At 48.6% G+C, this 20228-nt stretch overlaps 6 protein-coding genes across 6 annotated transcripts; 2 read left to right on the top strand and 4 right to left on the bottom strand.

Moving 5' to 3' along the window:
• Positions 1-1887: 1887 nt before the first annotated feature.
• N7516_005422 (CVNH domain-containing protein) lies at positions 1888-2352 on the top strand (the record flags this gene model as incomplete). Its single annotated transcript, XM_057218142.1, has 2 exons — positions 1888-2020; positions 2156-2352. The coding sequence occupies 2 exons, from the start codon at positions 1888-1890 to the stop codon at positions 2350-2352; spliced, it is 330 nt and encodes a 109-aa protein (XP_057080025.1).
• A 2209-nt stretch (positions 2353-4561) lies between these two features.
• Positions 4562-7558, bottom strand: N7516_005421 (putative importin beta-2 subunit; the record flags this gene model as incomplete). Its single annotated transcript, XM_057218141.1, has 3 exons — positions 4562-4663; positions 4723-7338; positions 7457-7558. The coding sequence occupies 3 exons, from the start codon at positions 7556-7558 to the stop codon at positions 4562-4564; spliced, it is 2820 nt and encodes a 939-aa protein (XP_057080024.1).
• Positions 7559-8416: 858 nt separating this feature from the next.
• Positions 8417-11406, bottom strand: N7516_005420 (uncharacterized protein; the record flags this gene model as incomplete). The annotated part of the gene is made up of 3 exons (XM_057218140.1): positions 8417-10342; positions 10405-11129; positions 11193-11406. The coding sequence occupies 3 exons, from the start codon at positions 11404-11406 to the stop codon at positions 8417-8419; spliced, it is 2865 nt and encodes a 954-aa protein (XP_057080023.1).
• A 589-nt stretch (positions 11407-11995) lies between these two features.
• N7516_005419 (DUF803 domain membrane protein) lies at positions 11996-13734 on the bottom strand (the record flags this gene model as incomplete). The annotated part of the gene is made up of 7 exons (XM_057218139.1): positions 13591-13734; positions 13427-13496; positions 13210-13300; positions 13065-13155; positions 12854-13014; positions 12505-12796; positions 11996-12446 (listed from the first exon to the last, which is right to left on the bottom strand). Exons 1-7 carry the CDS (start codon positions 13602-13604, stop codon positions 11996-11998), a joined length of 1170 nt encoding a protein of 389 aa, XP_057080022.1. The 5' UTR covers positions 13605-13734.
• A 1556-nt stretch (positions 13735-15290) lies between these two features.
• N7516_005418 (uncharacterized protein) lies at positions 15291-18000 on the bottom strand (the record flags this gene model as incomplete). Its single annotated transcript, XM_057218138.1, has 2 exons — positions 15291-16727; positions 16783-18000. Coding segments are annotated over 2 exons (2655 nt in total), but the record flags the coding sequence as incomplete, so codon positions are not given.
• Positions 18001-18303: 303 nt separating this feature from the next.
• On the top strand, positions 18304-20022 carry N7516_005417 (coatomer subunit delta; the record flags this gene model as incomplete). The annotated part of the gene is made up of 4 exons (XM_057218137.1): positions 18304-18306; positions 18363-18806; positions 18860-19056; positions 19119-20022. The coding sequence occupies 4 exons, from the start codon at positions 18304-18306 to the stop codon at positions 20020-20022; spliced, it is 1548 nt and encodes a 515-aa protein (XP_057080020.1).
• Between the last annotated feature and the right edge of the window lie 206 nt (positions 20023-20228).

Below are 20228 nucleotides of genomic sequence, written 5' to 3'. Positions count from 1 at the left end.
TCCCCTGAAACTGTGTAATATGCATATTTATGTGACAGTGCCAGATTGGGCCTGGAGACCACGTTTTTTTTTGGGGATCAGACGTCGAACAAGGCATGTGTCTAAAGTCGGTGTGTGCCACCTTTTGATCTGGACGGGGGTTTCTGTCCTACCATATATGAACTGCAGTGATGACGATGATTACTCTAAAAGGGATTATTTACCTCACACGTGGCACCATAGTCGCACAGAGATGATGATTATGTCATTCCTATCATGATGTTTGACACGTTTGCCACGACCCAAATACGCTGCCTTCCTTTCCAGGCGTTGAAGGCTTGGCATTTACTTCAAAAGATCCAATGACCCAAGAGGGTATGCTGTGCGGGTCATCGGAAATGTTCGGACGGTATTTTCTCCGCAGATGTGAAGGAACACAAAATCAGATATATCCAATCAACAACGATCAGTCTCGCTTGTCGCGACATCAGGCCAAATATGGTATAGATTGGGGGCCAAAATTCCCGACTGGATTTATTTTACTATCAACTTTATTCTTAATTTCTTTTTTTTTGTCTTTTGTTTTTTTTTTTTTCGATCTAGCCTTTTTACGTCAGAATATCGCCGGAATTGACGGGAGCTGCTTAGCATTTCAATATATAGTTTTACTCATACCTCCGCGGGGTACCCTTTCTTTCTATAAAAATGCCAACTTCAATACCAAACCCCCCGTGATCTTGAAACTGCCAGCCATGGTAAACAGATCGATCCAGTAACCGTGGAATTCAAGTGTGTCGCAACCAGAAGAGATAAGAATCATGGAGTCCCCCAGTCCCCCAGTCCCCCAGTTCGACCGCTAAGTCAGAAACACAGCCCGTGGGAGTGCAGTACGCTAACCAACTCTATTCTGCCAAGACTTGGGCTATCCTGGACTTGTGTGGGGACTGGATGATTTTCTCTTGTAGATCTTATGAACTATGGTGTACGGAGTACAATACTGGTCTAATGGTCTATTAGACCGTTAGATCATCTGCAAGAATACACACTGTACATATTTACGTCTTTACACATTGATAAATTGATAAATCTACTTTTGTGTCTTTCATGTCTATGCACTGCAATCAAAGATTTTGGATCTGGAAACCTAAACTCCTAAAGAGCCACCAGCTTTTTAAAAATCTAGATTTAGAAATGGAAACTCTATTATTTATGGAAAGAAGATACAAACGATGGGAAATAGAGAGATCGACGGCAATCTTGATTCTCCATAGACCTAGTAACTACCTACCATGGACTAGCCCTGGAAGATATAACCATTCCCAAATAGAGTCTTTAGCGTCAACTCTGTTTCCCAAGCCACCGCCGCATCATCTTTGTGATACTTCTTTGCCCAGCTGCTGAAACGAATGCCTGACACTTGATTCTTGGGGGTGGCTGACACTTATTCGTGAGATCCTTATCACCTTCCTCTTGGGTAAAAAAATCACAACTCCATTTTAAATAGACCGCCTAGCAGTCTAGCAAGGAATCTCACATTCCTCCGCAGTCCTTACATGGGGTGTGCTGTATAAAATCAACTTCCATCCCAGGTACCATAATTAGAAAACCATGAGGGTAGAGCCACCCACCTCCGCATTCCAAATGGCCACAGTAGACATCTACAACAGATTGGTATCATTAGAGGCAATAAATATATACTAGACAATCCTACATATCAAGAGCCTCACTTTCGTTTTTTTTTCTTCTCTTCTATTCCCTTTCTCGCAATACAGCACTGCGCAACCTGGCTATTCTCGTGCGTCGGGGCAATATAACAGACGACAGGAAACAGGCAATTTGCACATCACATCCATTTACATTTCTCATTGGTTGATTTATTTATACATCACTCTCGTCCAACACGCCAAGATGGGCTTCCAAAGATCATCCCAGGACATCGATATCAGGGATAAGCATATCCTTACTGCTTACTGCCAGCGACCCACCGGGGAGCCTAGATATTCAGAGCTAGATCTGGATGAGTTCTTCGGAGCAAAGAAGGGTAAGGACCATACTCCGTACACATTTTCCCGTTCTATTCTCCGTGGTATTCCCCTCGATTACTAGTAGTGAACTTCCAACACCACCGAAATCAGACCGATATCGACCCGAAACTAACTTTGTCATTCCAATCTAGGACAATTGGCCTGGAGTTCCCACGACTTCTCGAAATGTTCACGCAATGTTGATTTCAAACTAGAAGGTCCCCATAGCGAACCCATGCTGCACGCGCAACTAGATGATGGTGAAGGAAACATCCAAGACAGCCAGGTGAATCTGGGAGATTGCATTAAGAACGTGGGTGGTCAGCTGAGTTTCATGGAATGTTTCTAGTGTGGGATCAGTGTTTCTGGTTCCTGTTTCATATCTCTTGAATTATGACTTAGAGAACGGATAAAACAATTGATTTTGACTAGTTGTACTAGTTTTCTATAATTGTTGAAGAATTGACAGCCCTCTTATTATCTATAATGTAGGTAGGTCTGAGGTGAGTACAACAAGACGTGAACAGGATAATACAGAGAACATTGCTGCGGCTGAAAATAAACCCCAGACAAAGTTCACCGCTAAAACAAATACTCTGAGAGCACTACAATATACATATAATAATAATAAAAATACACCCGAAAATAAAGACCCAGCTCGTTAAGATACCCGTTTAGGCCAGGACATAACACCCACCCCCTGAAACCTGGGAATTCTCACCGAAAAGAGCAAACAAGAACAACCAGCCTGAGTAACTAGATGTTGTATAAGTTCTTCAAACCCACCGGGGCACAAGTCCACACTAGCCCCCCGTCATCCATCCCATCTCTGCAAGCCGCAAAAGGCATAGCCCAGGTCCTCTAGAGCGAAAAGCGAAAAAAAACGACCATAACCCGACACACACGGCTTCGGGCCTCCAATGGCGCACACTACTCAGCACTTGGAACCAGGCGCCCGGGACACTACCTGTAGGTACCTACATATTGTGCACCCTGCATCAACGCCTGTCACTGACACATGGCATTGTAATCACAGGGTGAGATAAGGTGGGGTCGATAGGATACACGATGCGCCCGGGGTCGTGGAAAAGAGTAGTTAAGGGAAAGGCTCGCGTCTTGGTATTTCGGGCGGTTTTTATCTGAGCGGCCAATCGGTGCGGGGGACTGGCGTTGGGGAGGGGGTTTTTGGTGCCGACGAGTTAATTATAACGCGCCAGTTAGGCGAGACTCGGGTCTTTGCTTGGGTCTTTGCTTGGGGGTTTATGTTGTATATTACTGGATTCTATTTCTCTTTCTCTTTTTTTTTTTGGTGACCTGGTTATCTATCTTACTCTAACTATAACATACTATGAAGAAGGATGGGCTTGTGTTGACGAGAGATTAGGGCTTGAAGGGGTATGGCGGTTAACAGGGGTTCAGTGCTTTATGTGATATGTATGTTGTATATGCATTTGCTGCTAGGTTATTAATGGCAGGTGACTACCTAGGTAGTTACGGAATACTTGTCATGCATGTTGTCTGCTTCCCAAAAATAACTATGTTGCTAGGGTCCTGCTGATCTTAATCTTGCCTTGCTTTTTTCCCATCCACTACTGGTCCAGGATTTAGCGAGTCGATATTGGCATGTGTTATTGATTCCCCGGGGGCTAGGCACGGACGGATGAAGAGGTGTGAAATGCGCTGGCATTGGCACGCGAGCTACTAGAAATAGATAGGGTTGCTAAAGTAGAAAATCCTAGGTAACTGATTGTATTTAGCTGGAGGTAGCAATGTTTGATCTGATCTATATTCGGCCAACAGATATGGTGAAGAAAGGGACCAAGGAAACTAGCTACTATCAAGGACAACTAGCAATTATTACAATCTTACCACTTAAAGGCTACATATTGTAGTCAGCGGGAATCTATTTCATACTATATATACCTAGGTATATTCTGAATACAGTGGAAGGAGACACAACCAAAAAGAACGCTTCAATAAGATGCTCCCGAACGACCAAAAAAAGCATGGGAGAGCTTTAAAAAGACATCCCAAAGCTCTATAGTTCGGGCTTTCACAAATATTGTTTGAGATCTTCATTGACAACAAAGATCTATCTATGGAACTATCTATCTAAGGGGGTAACTATGCAAAAATCCCCCAAAACCAACGCTGAGAAGACCAAAAAAAAAAAAAAAAAAAGAAACCTATGAGCCAGCCCCCGGGACCTGGCTTGATGATGCCTATGCACAATGAATGCAAAAATAAGAATCCAGAAAGAAAAGCAAAGTCAACGGGATAGAAATCATAAAGGGTCATGCGTGCCCATGTTGCAATCATGATAAAAAAACAGCTAAATCGCAGATGCTCCTTCCCATGATTTTTGCCCCTTCCTTTCTCCCTCCTCTTTCTATTAACGTGAAATCCCGGCCGCTGACCCCCTATGTACTGATTCCCCCAGGACACCCCTCGCTTCCCTCCCCTCTAACCTAACTCCAGCCCGATTTGAGACAGGAATGATCATCAACCGACACCCCGGTAACCAAGGTCTAAGCTGAGATCACTAAGGTTCCCCCTACTTAGACCTGGTACACGGTGCGCAGTGTCTGGGCCACGGCCGGGGGTAGCTGGCCAAGGAAGTTGCTGAAGTCAGGGATCAAAGCCTTATATCCCTGGAGGACCTATATTTATAATCTTGATTAGTGGGATGTTACTAAGAACAAAAGGAAAATGATCTTACCTGCTGGAAGGATACCTGGATATCCCGGTACTCTTCCTGTGCCAGCGAGCGGGCGGGGAACGTGGCAATTGCCTGGAAGTAGCCGAGCAGGCTCGACTCCATGGCCTGTGGGTTCTTCATCACCACCTGGTTGAACCCGAGGAAGGCAGAAGCCTTTTCACGCGTGAAATCAATCTTGTCCATGGACTTCAGGAAAGGTCCGGAACACTCGCTCAAATGGGGCGCAATCTGGTCCGCACAGCAGAATCCTAGTCGTCCCAACGCCATCGCGGCGTTCTCGTTCACCGAATCGATGATTTCCTCGTTAGTGATAATCGTAAAGAGACCTTGGTACAGTTGCTCCGCATAGGGCGATAGTGCGGCATCCTCGTGGACGGCGATCTCACCGCATGACCAACAGGCGTTGTTCAAAACACTGAAGCCCGTATGACGATCATCATCGCGGATCAGGTCCAAGTCAAGCTGTTTAATCAAAACCGGAGCAAGGCTGGGAAGGAAGGGTTCCAGATGAGGGAAGATGCTGATGGCGCAGTCTCCCAGCAAAGCGTACGTCGATTGACGGACTTCATAGTTTGCATCCTCCATACAGTAGCGGAGGAGCTCGAAGAAAGACGGCTGTGAAGTACTCACAAGCTCGCCGCTCTTTTGTGGGTCGATTGCCTGAATGATTGAGCTAAGAAGGTCAATGCTAGTAACAAGGAAGTCCTTGTCCGGCTCATCAGCCGCGGCGTGGGTCGGTTGGATAGAAGCTTGCAAGTTTCCATAAATGATCTTCATGCAGCGACCGAAGAGAGGCGGCGCGAATTGGGCAAAGGCGTCGCCATAGGACCCAGCGATGTATCCGAGGCATTCAAGCAACGGGAAGAGCTCTCGGGAATCGTCGGAAATGTAGTTATAGCGACCGATGAGGGCAGGCATCAAGATCTCAATTAGATGTGGCCTCGCCAGCTCGTTCCCAACACAATCGGCGAGCGTTTGCACACAATCATAAAGAATGTACATATTTCGGTCCTTGTACTTATTGAAGCACGCCACAAACTGGCGCAGGATAGGCTCACAGTAAGGTGCCAGGTTATCCTCCGACTTCTCCTCTAGGCTAGCGAATGCTGACGCGGCAGCCTCTTGAACCTTCTTGTTGTTGTCCAACATGCGATGAAGAATACCTTCCATCATGGGCTCAAAGAATTGAGCTTTCTGGGCTGGGTCGCGGAGATGGGCTGCCCAACCAGAATAACGGGCCAAGCACCAGCAAGTGATTTGTCGCACAACAGGCTGATCATCGTTGAGGAGTGAGATGAGGTAAGGGACCAATTCTGGGAGATGGGGAGTGATAGCATCCATACAGCCATCCGCCACTGCACCTAGTGTAAGAACGGCGGCCTCGCGGTTCGGCCACTGCTCATGGCGCAGAGTTTCCGTCAGATATGGGAGAAGGATTTCAAAGACAGGACGGTGGTAAACGGTAGAGAACACATCGAGCGCAGCAGCGGAGCACTTGCGCAAAGTCCAGTTACCCGATGGGTCATCTCCGAATTCGGAGTCCTCGATTTCACCCTCGCTCAAGTCTTCCTCGCCATCCTCTATTTGTTGCTCGAGGGCGCGAGCGGATTCCGGTTGTTCGCCTGACTTGGACATGTTCAGACGGTCACCCTTTGATTTGGCAAACTGTGGCTTTAGATCCTCAGCACGGTCCTCGGCATCGGCATCATCTTGCTCGTCCATCAATCGAGCCACTTCATCCTCGTCGTAGATCATGTTTTGCAAAAGAACCGGGATGATTTTGTGCATGTATGGAGCCAATTCGGCCTGCAATCGCTCTTGCTCTCCAGTACCAATCCAGAACTCGGCGGCGTCAAGTGCAAGCTCTGGGTCGTCCTGGGATTGCTGCTGCATGATGATGTAGTTGACCAATCCTTCCATATGCGGGGCCAACTTTTCCGGCGCAGTCTCCACGAGTTGGGAGAATGACTGGCACACCATTTGTCGGACTCTGGTGTCTTCATCACCAGCAATTCTGAACAACTGCGAAAGAAATTGGTCGAGTGAGTCTATCAATGCCTGGGGTCTGAACGGCAAGAAAACGTGGATGGCGTTGAGAGAAGCAATCCGAATGCGCGAACTCTCGACCGAAATGAATTGCAGCAAGCTGGGGATTATGATATTCAGGGGACGTTGGCCCTGATAGTCGCGGTCCAGGACCTTGCGGTTGTCCTCACAGACCTTGTACAATGTATCCATTGCAGCTTCCCTAGCTGACATGGGGACACCCCCGTTGGTATTAGCCACAGCAGTCAGCAACTCATTGACAATGTCAGGCCAGGCCAAGAGACCTCCGTGAAGCACCATTGCGGTGATAACGTTACCGGCAGCTCTTGAGACATTGCGGTCGGTATCGCGTAGTGTAACAAGAGCTGCGGATCTGATGAAAGCCAAACTTTGAGAAGAGATCGTGTTGTAAGCAATAGCAATCTTCGTCTTAACGTTCACAGCGGCGGCGAATCGAACTGTAGGGTATTCATTCTCGTTAATTCCTGCGAGGGGACCAGCTTCCCGGCTGGAAAAGATGTAGGTGATGTAATTGATGTAATCGGGAGAAGAGGTCGCTTGTGCGAGCATCTATTTTTTTTTAAAAAAAATCGAAAGTCAGTTTCCATTTGGGAGTAATGTATGTGCGGCGACCGCAGTCGAGAGGAAGCTCAATAGGATAGGACCGAAAAAAAAGGAACGACATTACCTGTTCGGCCTCTGCTCGGGCTGTAGGGTTAGCCCCATTGAGCGAGTCGCGAAGGTAGCGAGCCAGCTGCCTCAATGGCTCTTGCTGTGGTTGCCAAACCATCTTGTCCTGGTGAAGAGACTCGATGCGACAAGAGGTAAGTCAAAAGTGCGAGTAGGACAGGAGCCCCGCCGAAAATGTGGGAACGGGCCCCCTTCGTTTCCCCAGATCAAAGAACAAGGTCGAAATCTCCGATCCGCTAAGGCAGAATCAGAAATGAGACGGGAAGTAATTGGCCGAAGCAATTTTGCATAAAGGTCAGAATCAAATGAAGTTGTTGGAGACAAGCTCAGACTGAGGGGTGTGTATGTGCTGCGGGCAGAAAACAGGGTCTGCTGAAGATGGTAGGCGGTCAGTTTTGCCGAAAGTCCAAGGCGAAGATGTGAGGCAAGGATAGGGTACATTTCATGATCTTGTCTATAAATATAAGACTTTTAAGAATGTATCTGGATGGTTTTGGGGGTGTTGGGAGAAGTTGAAGTTGAAGCTGAAGTTGAAGTAGAGAGAAGTCACGATGGCAAGAACTCGCGGGGGCAGCACCGCAAAAGCATACCAAATGTACATGGATTGACTTAGTATCTCTTATCTATTTCAATCAGTTCACATACATCCATATATGGAACTACATTATATTGCCATGCCTTTATCTGACTATTATATGACAGACCACATAGTTATGTCTCTCAATCTCCCTCTCTAAGCTACTATTATCATTCTTGCACCCTGTTCCACTGATCATATGTGAATTCCAAACCAGTCCCATTTCGAGCCTGGTGACACCAAGGAATAATACTATGCAACAAGACCCCTACAGAATATCAGCGACCGAGAGCCAAACCATGAACCTGAGAGCAAAGCCATGCAAACGGAAGAGGGGTAAGCGCAAGAAATCTCACCAACTCACCTCAATATTACTGCCAATCACGCCCAAACCATCTTCTTAAGATCATACACCAGATATTCTAACCATCCAGTCCTCTTCTTAGCATCCGCCAAAGAGATGATATCAGACCGTTCAACCAGAGAGACCGCCTCAACGTCACGACCCTGACTCGCAAGCATCGCCCGCTCGATATCCAAACAGACCGAGCGAATCCGATCCATCTCCCGAACACTCCCAGCGCTAGGCCCAAGCCGCGGACTAGCCACCGGGTTCGATAGCGGCAGGCCCTTGAATGCGACGAACCGCGTGGTCGCACGCTTGCTACCCCGCAGCCAGGAAACAAGGTCCCATTCACTGTTGGCGCTGGCGGTGGTCTCGAGCGTACTGAGGTCGACATCGCTCTGCAGGGATCTGGTATTTACACGGAGGGTGTTTGTGTCGCCATCACGGTATACTATGACGAGACCGACGTTGGTCGCCTCGTTGGCTTGGCTCCCTGTCAATATGGATGTGACGTATGTGCCATAGTGAATGCGCGAGATGGAGCGGAGGTCGATGCGCTCAAAGGACAGCACTTTGTCAGTCTCCCAGTCAAAGCGGCAGCTGTAGACTGCGGCGTCGGTTAAAAGGAGGACAGATTCCCCAAAGGGCAGGGTGCGAAGGGTGTTAGGTTGACGGGGTGTCAGCATGGTCCAACCGCCTAGAAATTCCTCAGAGGGGCTACTGATAACTATCTTGCAGCTTGTGTCAATGGCGTTCTGGCGCAGTTTCTGGACTGAGATTCCTGGATCGGTGGTCTGGAGCTGGATGGCGAACTCATCAAAAACTTGGGTCGAGACGTTGCCTAGGAGGTAGTCGATACAGGCTTGAGAGAAGAAGTCGTTTACGATGTTGTTATAGTAGCGGGAAAGTGTCAGTCCAAAATCGTTGAGGGCGCCTCTATAGTCTCGCTTGCGTGTGCGGGTGTAATCACCCTTCAGGGCTGCAGTTGATGAATACTGCTTAGAGATGGCATCGCCGTTGTCTGCCCAAAGCGTATTGAACCATTGAGTGGAAGAATGACCCCCAATATCAATATCAATGCCTTCATGTTCCAGTTGACGCTCAAGGGCCCATTGGCCGAATGCACACTGGGCAACCCCAGTACGATCAAGGCAATCCATGCAATTGGTTCTAATGATTCCCTTCTGGGTCTGCAGGACATCGCTGTCTGCAACAATGGTGTAGCAGAACTCATTCAATGTATCTTTCAGTCGATCGACCAGGCGAGATACATTTTCAAACTTCATGCCGCGGCACTCGTGATGGAAGTCAAACCATTCAAGTTGCAATGGCTTACCATCGATCCCACCGGCGGCATTAAAGGATTCAGTGTATCGCTCATATTGCTCTCCTAGCTTCAATTCACCGGCCAGCTTGTCAATAAGAGAGACAGCCTGGACATTTCCATACCGTCGACTGAACTCTCGGAAGTGCCTACTGAATGCAAGGAGATTCGTTTCCGCAGTGTGATGAAGTACTGGAACTGGCTTCAAGGCATATGGCGACTGTGAGAAATAAAGGGGAATGGAACCCCGAACTTGCAAATATGAGTAGGCAGGGTGAGACGGTGTCCACTCCGGAACGGAGAGAATCTGCTCGGTTTCAACCGTGTTGGCTGTGTTGCCCTCATCATCGACACCACGGCGCAGGTAACGGAGACCTGGTCGCTCGACAGACCGTCGAGAAACGAGAGTTAGAAGATAGTCACGCTTGCTGGCATTAGTCTCAACAGCCTCGGCCTCGTGTTTTTCACCGAGGATTCGGCCTTCTGCGAGTTCCACTGAGTCTGTTGAAGATTGTTTCCTCTCAGCTCCAGCGATTGTGAATTCTCGTTGGCCGACAAAGCCTTGAATCAATGGCAGAACAAAGCCATGAGCCCCATAATCAATAAACTTGTTCATCAAATGTCTATTCCAAAAGTACTGCTAACGAGTCAGCAAGCAAGTCTTAGAAAACATACTACGAGCCCTCACTTCGCACATACCAATGGATCCACAACTTTGTGGAGGGGAAGCTGATCTTTCCGAGCTTCCTGTGTATGTAAAGGGCGTGTAAGATCATAATCATATGCAAAGAAAAAGTTATGCGATGCAAACAAGAGTTTCGTATAGCGAAGCAGTTTCGGCAGTAATTCAGCAGCCTGGCTAGATTTAGGCCGATCAGGCTCATTCTGAGCCCCAGTCTCTTCAGAGAGAGCTTCATTTACAGCTTCATGTTTTGCCTCGCTGGCATCACCCGAAGAAATGGAAGCTTCGTCAAAGGGAGACTCTGGCACATCCTGCTCTAGAGCTCCGGGTCCGGGCAAGCCCAGATTTTTGCGCGATAGCCAATTGGCTGCAAACCTGCCGAAGCGGACTTTCTTCGCAATCACATCTTCTGCAATACTGCCGATACTGGGGCCGCGGGCATGAGATGTATCGCGAGTAGGTGATGTGGGCACGCTGCCCATCTCCGCCTCCGCCTCCGCTTCGGCTCTGTCGGTTTCCTTATCGGAAAGATCATCTTCGTCGGAGGACGATTCGATGGTGACTTCTTCCTGCGCTGATTCTTTCCTGGCTTGTGTAATTGCGCGGGAGGCATCTGCCTGGGATGAGATTGGGATAATCGCGACATTGGTTACCGCGTAGATCGGGCGACCTTGGATCTGCGCTACTTGCTGGCGCTGTGTGATGGAAATGAGAAATGAGTATGAAGCGACAGATAAAAGACCTGCAAAAGAGATACCCTGAGATTAGTTTCTTAATTCAATTTCCACCCAGTTCATCAACATACCTATAAGACCGTAGGCCTCTAGGGCGTCCTTTCCGCCAAGGGGCTCCGAGGCGGAAACGGGCAACGCAGTGATTTTGTTCGTCTTATAGTCGATGCGGATGGATGAAGCCTCATTATTACTACCAGCGGTATGCCGTGGTCCGCTGGCCTGAGTATGCAGGATGAGGCCGTCGACCGCGGCGACGATGGCCAATTTGCGCAATAAAGCGGGCATTGTGCAGGTTCCCCACGTTCGAGGGGAACAAGATCACACAGCCCTTCCAATTGACGTCTATTAGGCCCCTTACAAAGGTACATGTAGCCAAGGACAGGCAATACCAAGATTTAAAAGATGTAGGAATTGAAAAGGCAAGAATATCGGATGGGCATGTTCCATAAACAGCTGACCTGCAAATACATCATCGGCCCAGCCCCACCCAGATACATTCGTCTATTCTGCAGAAATCCAACTTGGGAACTATATACAAGCCTCTCGCCACGCCAGATCACCGATAGAGAAAAATGAAAAAAGGAAAAGGAAAATGAAAACAGGCAAGAAAAAAAAAAAACAGACATCAAATCCCAACCATCCAGAGAAACCCAGAGTCATATCCAGTCGTTCATACAGACATGTCCAGTGTCTGACGAGTTCGCCCAAGTTTCAATGCAACACTGGCATTTTTGGGGAGCAGTAAAAATACAAGTGGAGATCAAGCCCGTGGAAGGGAAGCTTGTAGTTGAGTGTGTAAAGGGGAAGGAGAATCATTTCAAAGACCTTGTTATAAGGCGAGGATTGGAAATCAGACCTTGTAAAAACACCATGATCAGATCTGAGTGTTCCGCTTGGTGTGAATTGCAGTCTCTGTTTCGGTCTGCGGGAAAGTCGGACCTGGCTCCCCATCACTTGCTTCGGGCAAGGTGTTCATGCCAATCCCGTTCTCTGCATCGTACGCATGGATGAGGCCTTCGCGATCGCTATTTCCATTGAAATATGCACTCGAGGAGCTTCGGCGGGACTGCATTGAGCGACGGGTCTGGAAGCTCGCCATACCGTCTGTTGGCACTCCATCCTCGTCAAGTTTTGAATTCACCATGGTGTGTCCATCCGGGTCATGTCGTGAGAGGTTCAGCAGGTATACGCCGGTGAAGATGATAAGGAATCCACAGAGTAGAGATATGGTGTTGACGGCGTCGGTGGTGTTGAATCCCTTGAAAAGAATGAAGGAGGCACAGAGGGTCGCGGTTGTAAAGGTAACATAGTAAAGTGGGTTCACGCTGTTGACGGAAATCATGTTAGCCTCGCATCTTCACATTGACTGATCTTTACACTCACATCGAAGTCGAGAAGGAGTTCAATGCCTTATTGAAGTAGTTCATCTGCGTCAGAATGCAGAATCCGGTCACAATGGCAAAGACGTAGGTGGATGCATGGACGAATTGGTTGTTGCCCCCAATGGTCAATTTCACCGCAATACCAAAGGCCTTGACGGACATGACGGAAACCGATCCAACAGTGGAGCAAATCGAGATGTAGACGAGCGGGTTCTTTTTGCCATAGACGGGCGCAACTCGGTAGATCATCAGAGTCGAGAAGACCGCAACTGCGACACAGTAGAAAAGGAATCCTAGTCACAAGGTCAGCGGTGGGGTTTAGGCGCCGGACAGCGATCAAGTATTCGTACCTGGCTGGACCGCATATCCAAGAATCTCATCCACTGTCTCCACCTGCTTGTCTGGAGGGGCATGGAGAACAATGACAACCGATCCCAGCAAGCACAGCGCACAGCCCAATTTTCCTAATACACCAAGTATCTCGTTGAGGAAGTACGAACTCAGGACCGCACTGTGTCATGTCAGCTATGAGATTATGCACGCCATCGAAGAGATCCCTACCCGATCAAAACACTCAGTGCACCTAGGGGCGTAACCAGGATGGCCGGCGCAAAGGCGTACGCAGCAAAGTTGGCGACTTCACCAAGGGCCACTATGAGCCTGTTAGCATCTCCGGGATATCAACTCTGGCAATGAGGTTCCGTACGAGTCACTATACCACCCCACCACACGGGACTCTTCAAGTATGAGAAACCTTCGCCCTCAAACCCATGTCGTTCGCAAGCGTGCATCAAGCCCTGTATCCAGACGCATTAGCGGCTTCGCTCCGATAATGATCGCTTTGAACCGAATCGCCGCAGTGTTTGTCCAGCGCACCCGGGATCCAAGTGTCCGTTTTCCGGTAAGATTCGTGGGACACCAACCTTTTTAGTGATAACAAAACTCGTACCGATCGCCATGGTCGATACAATGGCTAAAATAAGCCCAACATATCTATAAAGGCGCAGCGCGCAACCATGTTAGAACTGACCAACTTGTCCTCGGGGGGAAGCAATTCGGAGAGGGAGAGAGTTGGGGAGAGCCATACTTATCTGGAAGCATTTTTGACGTGATTCGTATCTTAGGAGCCGGGAGCTCCTACTGTCGAAAGACCTCCAGTACCGGCAATGGATCGGGGAATGAGTGAGAGACTCGGGTGAGCGAAGGAAGGGATGGTAATAGGCTAAGGACTAAGGACTAGGGACTAGGGGGGAAACAAAGGGAACGAATAAGGACAAAACAGAAAAACGAGCCAGCCCGAGATTTCTGATGAGTAAGGGAGGATGTGAAGAAGCTTGGAAGATAGGTAAATGGTAAATGGCCAGAAGCCAGAAGCCAGAAGCCAAAGAAGTGATGTGGTGCCTGCGTGCGGTGGGGTTCCGTTTCAAGCCCGATCGGGGGACGCGTAAGAGAACAATGGGGCTAAAGGACTTGAGTGGCTTGGGAGACCTTTACCAAGTACCGAGGTGATTTTGTGCTTTGAGTAATTTTTAATTCTTTTTAATATAAATATGCATAGATAATGTAGAGCTTGAAATAGAATAGGTGGCCCTAACTCTGGTATTTATGCACTTATTTACACCTTACAATAGTACTACACAACACTATTACATATGTACCATATGTCCCTAATAGTTACCTAGTAACATGTATGTAGTTATTCACAGCTCGGAATACTTGTCTATATACGTTATATCCAATACTATATTATAATAGATATCGAGTACGTGCAATTGGTGTTGAAATAAAAGCCAAGTATAGCCAAATGGACCCTGAAATGAGGCCAAGACCAATGTTTCAGCTTCTTCCGAATGCGGCATGAGTTTCTATACTTAGCCTGGAATCCCCAGAGACTCAAATTTGGGTCCACTGCATGACATTGTCTTGTGTGGCTGAGTGAATATAAATTGAATAACTAGTTAGTTATACGGTACATCTATTACCTGCAAGCATACATCTATTCTACAATGTCCCCCCACCATCCCCGGAATGTCTGTCCACTGTGCCCCATAATATAAGCGAAATTAGGAAGTTGGGCACTTCAAATCTGGGGGTATCAGATCAGATATACCCATTCTTCTTAATTTATACAAGTGGACAAGCAGAAGCTAAAGATATGTTTTTCGGAAGTACTTAAACAACATTCACCTGGGCATCTGGAAAAACATGTGGGGTAAAGATTCATTGGTAGAATACTACAAACACGTGGACTAACCCATCGCGCCGATACGCCAGATCCTAAAGGAAATGCATCGAGAAAAAAAAATTGAAACGCCCAAACCGGCGCCCATCAACACCGAACAAAGATTTTAGGTCGAAAACCGGCAGTGGTATCTTGAATCGCAATGGCAGGGAAAAAGTAGAAGGACGCAATAATAAGCAAACGCAAGAATAGATGATGGGCAATTGAATGATGTGTCAGGAGCACCCGGTGTTCGGTCCAGATGAGGGATGAAAAAAAGAGAAAGCGGATGCCGCAATAGAGTTGAAGGCGTGCGCATGCTTGGGGAAGGGGCCGAACATACCTGTTTCTTGTTAGTATTTCGAATGAGACACTGCGTCCATGGGTCGAGGTCGTTGCTGGAAAGTACAGTACGGGATTAGTATGTTGGAGGGTAACAGGTCGTGTAGAACGAGCCATCGAGGGTCAAACTGCTAGGCACCAGACATGACGAATGAGAGATATTGTAAAAAAAAACCCCAGGAGTTTTTTTTTTTTTTTTTTGGAAAAAAGGGGTGGAACGTGGTTTACGAAGAGCGGCGACGTTTGGGGTCAGCGGTGGTTTCCACCAAGTCCCAGTCGTCTTCATCTTCGCGAGACCGTTTGGCAGACGAGCTCTGGTTGGTTTGGGGGTCGGTCAAGGAAGGGTCTGTTCCAAGCTCTACAGCCTCCGATTCAAAATGGGTGTCATAGTCGTCAAAATGGTTCTCGTCAAACTCGTGATCATCGGCACCCTCATCATCAGCTGCAACAGGAGCATCGAGATCATCCTCAGCCTCGTCGTAGTCTATGCCCTCGAAGTGATCAAGGGCATCGTTCTCTGTATCTTTCGGGGGAGTCTGCATCAGGTCTACAGCGATTCCAAGTAAATCATCTGCGGGCTCTAGTGTTTGCTCCTTCTTGTCAGATGCATCATGCAAGCCGCCGTCAAGCGGCGGTGCCGGCTGGTCATGGGAAGGGTGGTTGGTTTCATCTCGCAGGAGAATTTCTGAAACAACTTCATCTGTCGGCGGGGCATCTAACTCATCTGCGTCCTCTTCATCAAGCATAAACGCCTGATCAGCTGGTTCTTGAACATCAACATCAGCATTTTCACGGCCAGCGACATCTTCTTGGAAGGCCTCTGAATCATCGACCGAGCCGATGTCTTCGTGCTCGTAATATCCCTGGGCTCCCAGATCATCGTTCTCAAGGTCCTCTTCGTAATAGTCCTCCTCGTCGTTCTGATCAATACCGGCGTCCACGGCAACGTCTAGAGGGATATGCTGGGTGTGTTCTTTGGTCTCACTTGCACCAGGCATTGCAGCTACCGTGGCGGTAGAATCACTCTGCCGGCCCTCAGAATCATAGTGCTCTTCGTTCATATCAGCATGGCCATGGTCATGTTCTTGCTCAGGGTCTTTCTCGAGATGGGACACATCGAAGTGATCTAACTCTTTATGTTCGGACTTCTCGGGCTGGGCTAGATGCGCCTCAGACTCAGGTGAAGCCTCATCACCCCGCTCACGAGAGGTAGATATATCCTCGCCCTGCGCATGCACAATCTCTGATTGAGCGTCAGAGACGACTTCGGGCTGGACCTGAGACTGTTCGCTATCTAGCGGCTGCTCTTCTCCAGGTGCTGGAGCCGTTTGCACTTCCGCGATTGAAAGCTGTTTTTGGGCCTCATTGGTGTAGTAGACTTCGTCTTCGTGCTCCTCAACCCCATGGGCGCCAAGATCCTCGTCGAAACCTGCCTCAGCTTCATCATATTCATCCCATGAATGAAGCTCGGAATGAAGTTCGGAAAGTTTCTTGCCCTCAATTGCAGCGTCGTTGAGATCGGCGATCTCAGCCGGGAACGCACGCCTAGTGCTCAGTGTAAGATAAAGGGCATCGGGCTCGGTGGTGCCATCATTACGACAAAGTCTAAGATAAAGATCTAGGATCTGATGCAACGTAACTTGAGAAGTATGAAATGAGTCCTGAGGGGATGAGTCAGTACGTTTGCCGATGGGGGATCATTGAGAAAGTACTTACCTCTGTCATTTGGATACCGAGGGTGTCAATATCGATGACCAGGACCTCATTTCCTACCATTGTTTTTTGAAGCACCTCTCGCAGAGCCTTGAATATTTGACCAATATTTTCATAAGCCAGAGCTTCATCTTCAATGAAGAACGTATCCGCCAAGTCTCCCTCAAGAGGAGGGAACAGAGCGATTTCGCAGTCCTGGTAGAGAATTTTGACTGGATGCATAGGTTCATCTATGTATGTGACCTGTTGGAGATTTTTATCCTCCTCTGCATCTTGGTGATTTTCCTCAGACCCAGGCGGCGCCTCTGGCGCGGCGTCATCAATGTGGGGATCTTCGATGGGATTTTTGATTTGGCTGGCCTCCGGGTCCTCGTTGGGAACTTGCGTTGCCTCAGTCTCTGGCACCGCAGATTGAGATATCTCGTTAGCCTCTTCATCAAGCTCTGACTTTCCATTGTGACCGCCGGTTTCGGGACTGATGACGTTTTCGGATGGTTCCTCAACAAGGTCATCATCAGCAGCCGTGCTCAGCTGGGGCTGCGTGTCTGGGCCCTCAACTCCAGAAGCTTGAGTTTCATATTGAACGGGGTCAAGTTCCGCAGAGTCACTTGTGCCTTGAGGTGCTGCTTCGAGGGGTTCCAAAGTTGTGGTTGTGGCATCCTTAATGGGGCTGGCAGCGTCTTCATTGCTGCCCGCAGGTTCAGCGTGAATTGCGGGGGCAGCAATATTCATGTCTTCGGCCTGATCAGTCCCAGTCTCAATCATTTCTTCTTCGTATGGCTCCTCCTCAAATTGCACGTCAATATCATTGTCTTCATCGGCGTAGTTGTCAGCGTCGATCATCGACCCTTCGGAGGGCTCATCGGCCATGTCGGCATCGTAGATCGCGTCGTTGTTGAGTTCATTAGGCTGAGAGGTACTAGTGAATTCATCTGCACCCATCATATCACTGTCCATGTTTGAGACATGATCCTCCATGAGGTCGATGTCGATGTCAAAATCGTCAGCCTGTCCTTGATAGGGCGAGGCCATCTCCATAGAATCACCCGTAGCTGGGACTTCCATTATGGGGTATGCGACCAAAGGAGCTGTTGTCATAGCAAGAAAACGCGTAGAGATGTGCTCTGGGGGTCGTGGGTAGTATTGAAAGTTCAGCAATGACGTTCCATAAAAGCGGTTGAAATGAAGGTTGAAAATGAAAGAAAAAAGTTTCCTCGGCGATACTCAGAGCAAAATGCTAAGAGTAATAGCAAGAGAAACGATGAACTGACTGTTGGTAGAGTGTATTCAACGCGTGGGAAAAAGAGGAAGTGAAGAGAAAGTGTCTGGCCGACGACTAAGCGAAAGGAATGCACGGGCCAACCGCCGCCGAAGTGAACAGAGTAGCTCCCTACCGCTGCCAACCATCAACACCAGGGCGTACGCTTCTAGTCAACTCTACGCTTCTTTACTCCTCTCTATACTTTTTTTCTTTGATCTTCTTTTATTGCCATTTGTGTGCGCCTCTTGTGCTGTTTTCTCACCATGGTAAGCCCTTATCCAATCCAATTCGCGGGGGAACTGGACTAATCAACACACACCAGGTCGTTCTCGCAGCATCGATATGCACCCGCGGAGGTAAAGCGGTCCTCTCGCGCCAGTTCCGAGAGATCTCTCGGTCCCGAATTGAAGCCCTTCTCGCCTCCTTCCCCAAGCTGGCGGACTCCGGAACCCAGCATACCACTGTCGAGCAAGACAACGTGCGCTTCGTGTACCAGCCATTGGACGAGTTGTATATCGTGCTGATCACCAACCGTCAATCGAACATTCTCCAAGACATCGACAGTCTCCATCTCTTTGCGCAAGTCACCACCAGCATCTGTAAGAGCCTAGACGAGCGGGAGATTCTTCGCAATGCATTTGAGCTCCTGAGTGCGTTCGATGAATTGGTGACTATGGGATACCGGGAGAATCTTTCTCTCTCTCAAATCAAGACCTTCCTGGAGATGGAGAGTCACGAGGAGAGAATCCAGGAGATCATTGAGCGGGTATGTTGTGAAACCACCGGTGAGGTTAGTTCATGGCTGACATACATTGATAGAACAAAGAGCTGGAGGCAAGCGAGGAGCGCAAGAGGAAGGCGAAGCAGCTGGAAATGCAACGCAAAGAGGCTGCTCGCACGGGTCGTGCCGCCGCCCCAAGAACTCCATCCTATCCCGTCTACACACCCCCAGCGCGCCCCTCCGTGCCTGACACTTATGATTCATACGAGGCCGAGAAGAAACAGTCCTTTTCCAAGTACGTTTGGTTGCCTCCTGGCTTACCCATTGTGAGCCTGCTGCTGACTACGTGATAATTAGGCCCATTCCCACTCGCGGCAAGGGCATGCAACTGGGCAAAAAATCAAAGGCAACGGATATCTACGAGAAGGTCCGGGGTGATATGGGCCCCGAAATCGAAGAGGAGAGCCCATTGGTGGCTCCACAAGCTTCAACCCCGGTGCACGACATTCCCTCAGCCCCCGAATCTCTCAATGCGGACAGGGAACCCATCCAACTCACAATCGCCGAGACCATCTCAGCCACACTTACTCGGGAGGGAGCCTTGAAGTCTTTCGAGGTTAAGGGTGACATGCAGCTCCGTATCAGTGATCCTTCACTCACCAAACTCCGACTCGACTGCCAGGCTGTTCCCACACATGGTGCACAGTTCCGCACCCACCCCAATGTCGACAAAGCTCTCTTCACCAACTCTTCTGTGATCCAGCTGAAGGACACTACCAAGCGCTTCCCCGCCAACAACTCCATCGGCGTCCTCCGGTGGCGTGTTGCCAGCTCGGCTGACAATACCGATATTCTCCCTATCACATTCACCGTTTGGGTAAACAAGGGCTCTGACTCTACCACTGTGACCGTGGAGTATGAGCTCACCGGCGACGACAGTCTCCGCGATGTAGTTGTCACTATTCCATATGGCACGACCGAGCCTGCTGTATCTAGCTTTGATGCGGTCTACGAGGTCTCCGGTGACAGTCTGGACTGGAACCTTGGCGCTGTTGATGAATCGAACGCCTCTGGCAGCTTTGAGTTCGAGGCGATTGATGCTGATGAGAATGAGTTCTTCCCGATGAGTGTCCGCTTCACCAAGACCAAGCCTTTCGTGGATGTCGACATCAACAGTGTTTCCCTGCTGGAGATGGAGGGCGAGGGGGTTGCATTCTCGAAGGATGTTCGAAGTGTTGCGGAGAACTTCCTCATTGAGTAAAAATGGGCTTGGAGTACTACTGTATAGAGTTCCTAATGATGTTCGGATTGTGGTGTTCTTTAATTTCCAAGATCGTGTTAAGCCAATCCTTGATTTTGATTCTTTTCTTTTTTTTTTTTTACTTCTTTTTTACAATAGTAATAACTATCCTAAGTTATCATGTGTTGAAGGGACCTGACAAACGAGGCTAGTAGGGCCAGATTGAA

The sequence above is a fragment of the Penicillium verrucosum genome (genome assembly GCF_028828655.1).
Source record: "Penicillium verrucosum strain IBT 35672 chromosome Unknown utg000001l_segment0_segment0, whole genome shotgun sequence".
Taxonomy (NCBI): Eukaryota; Fungi; Ascomycota; class Eurotiomycetes; order Eurotiales; family Aspergillaceae; genus Penicillium; species Penicillium verrucosum.
This window is presented reverse-complemented; position numbering and strand designations above follow the sequence as displayed.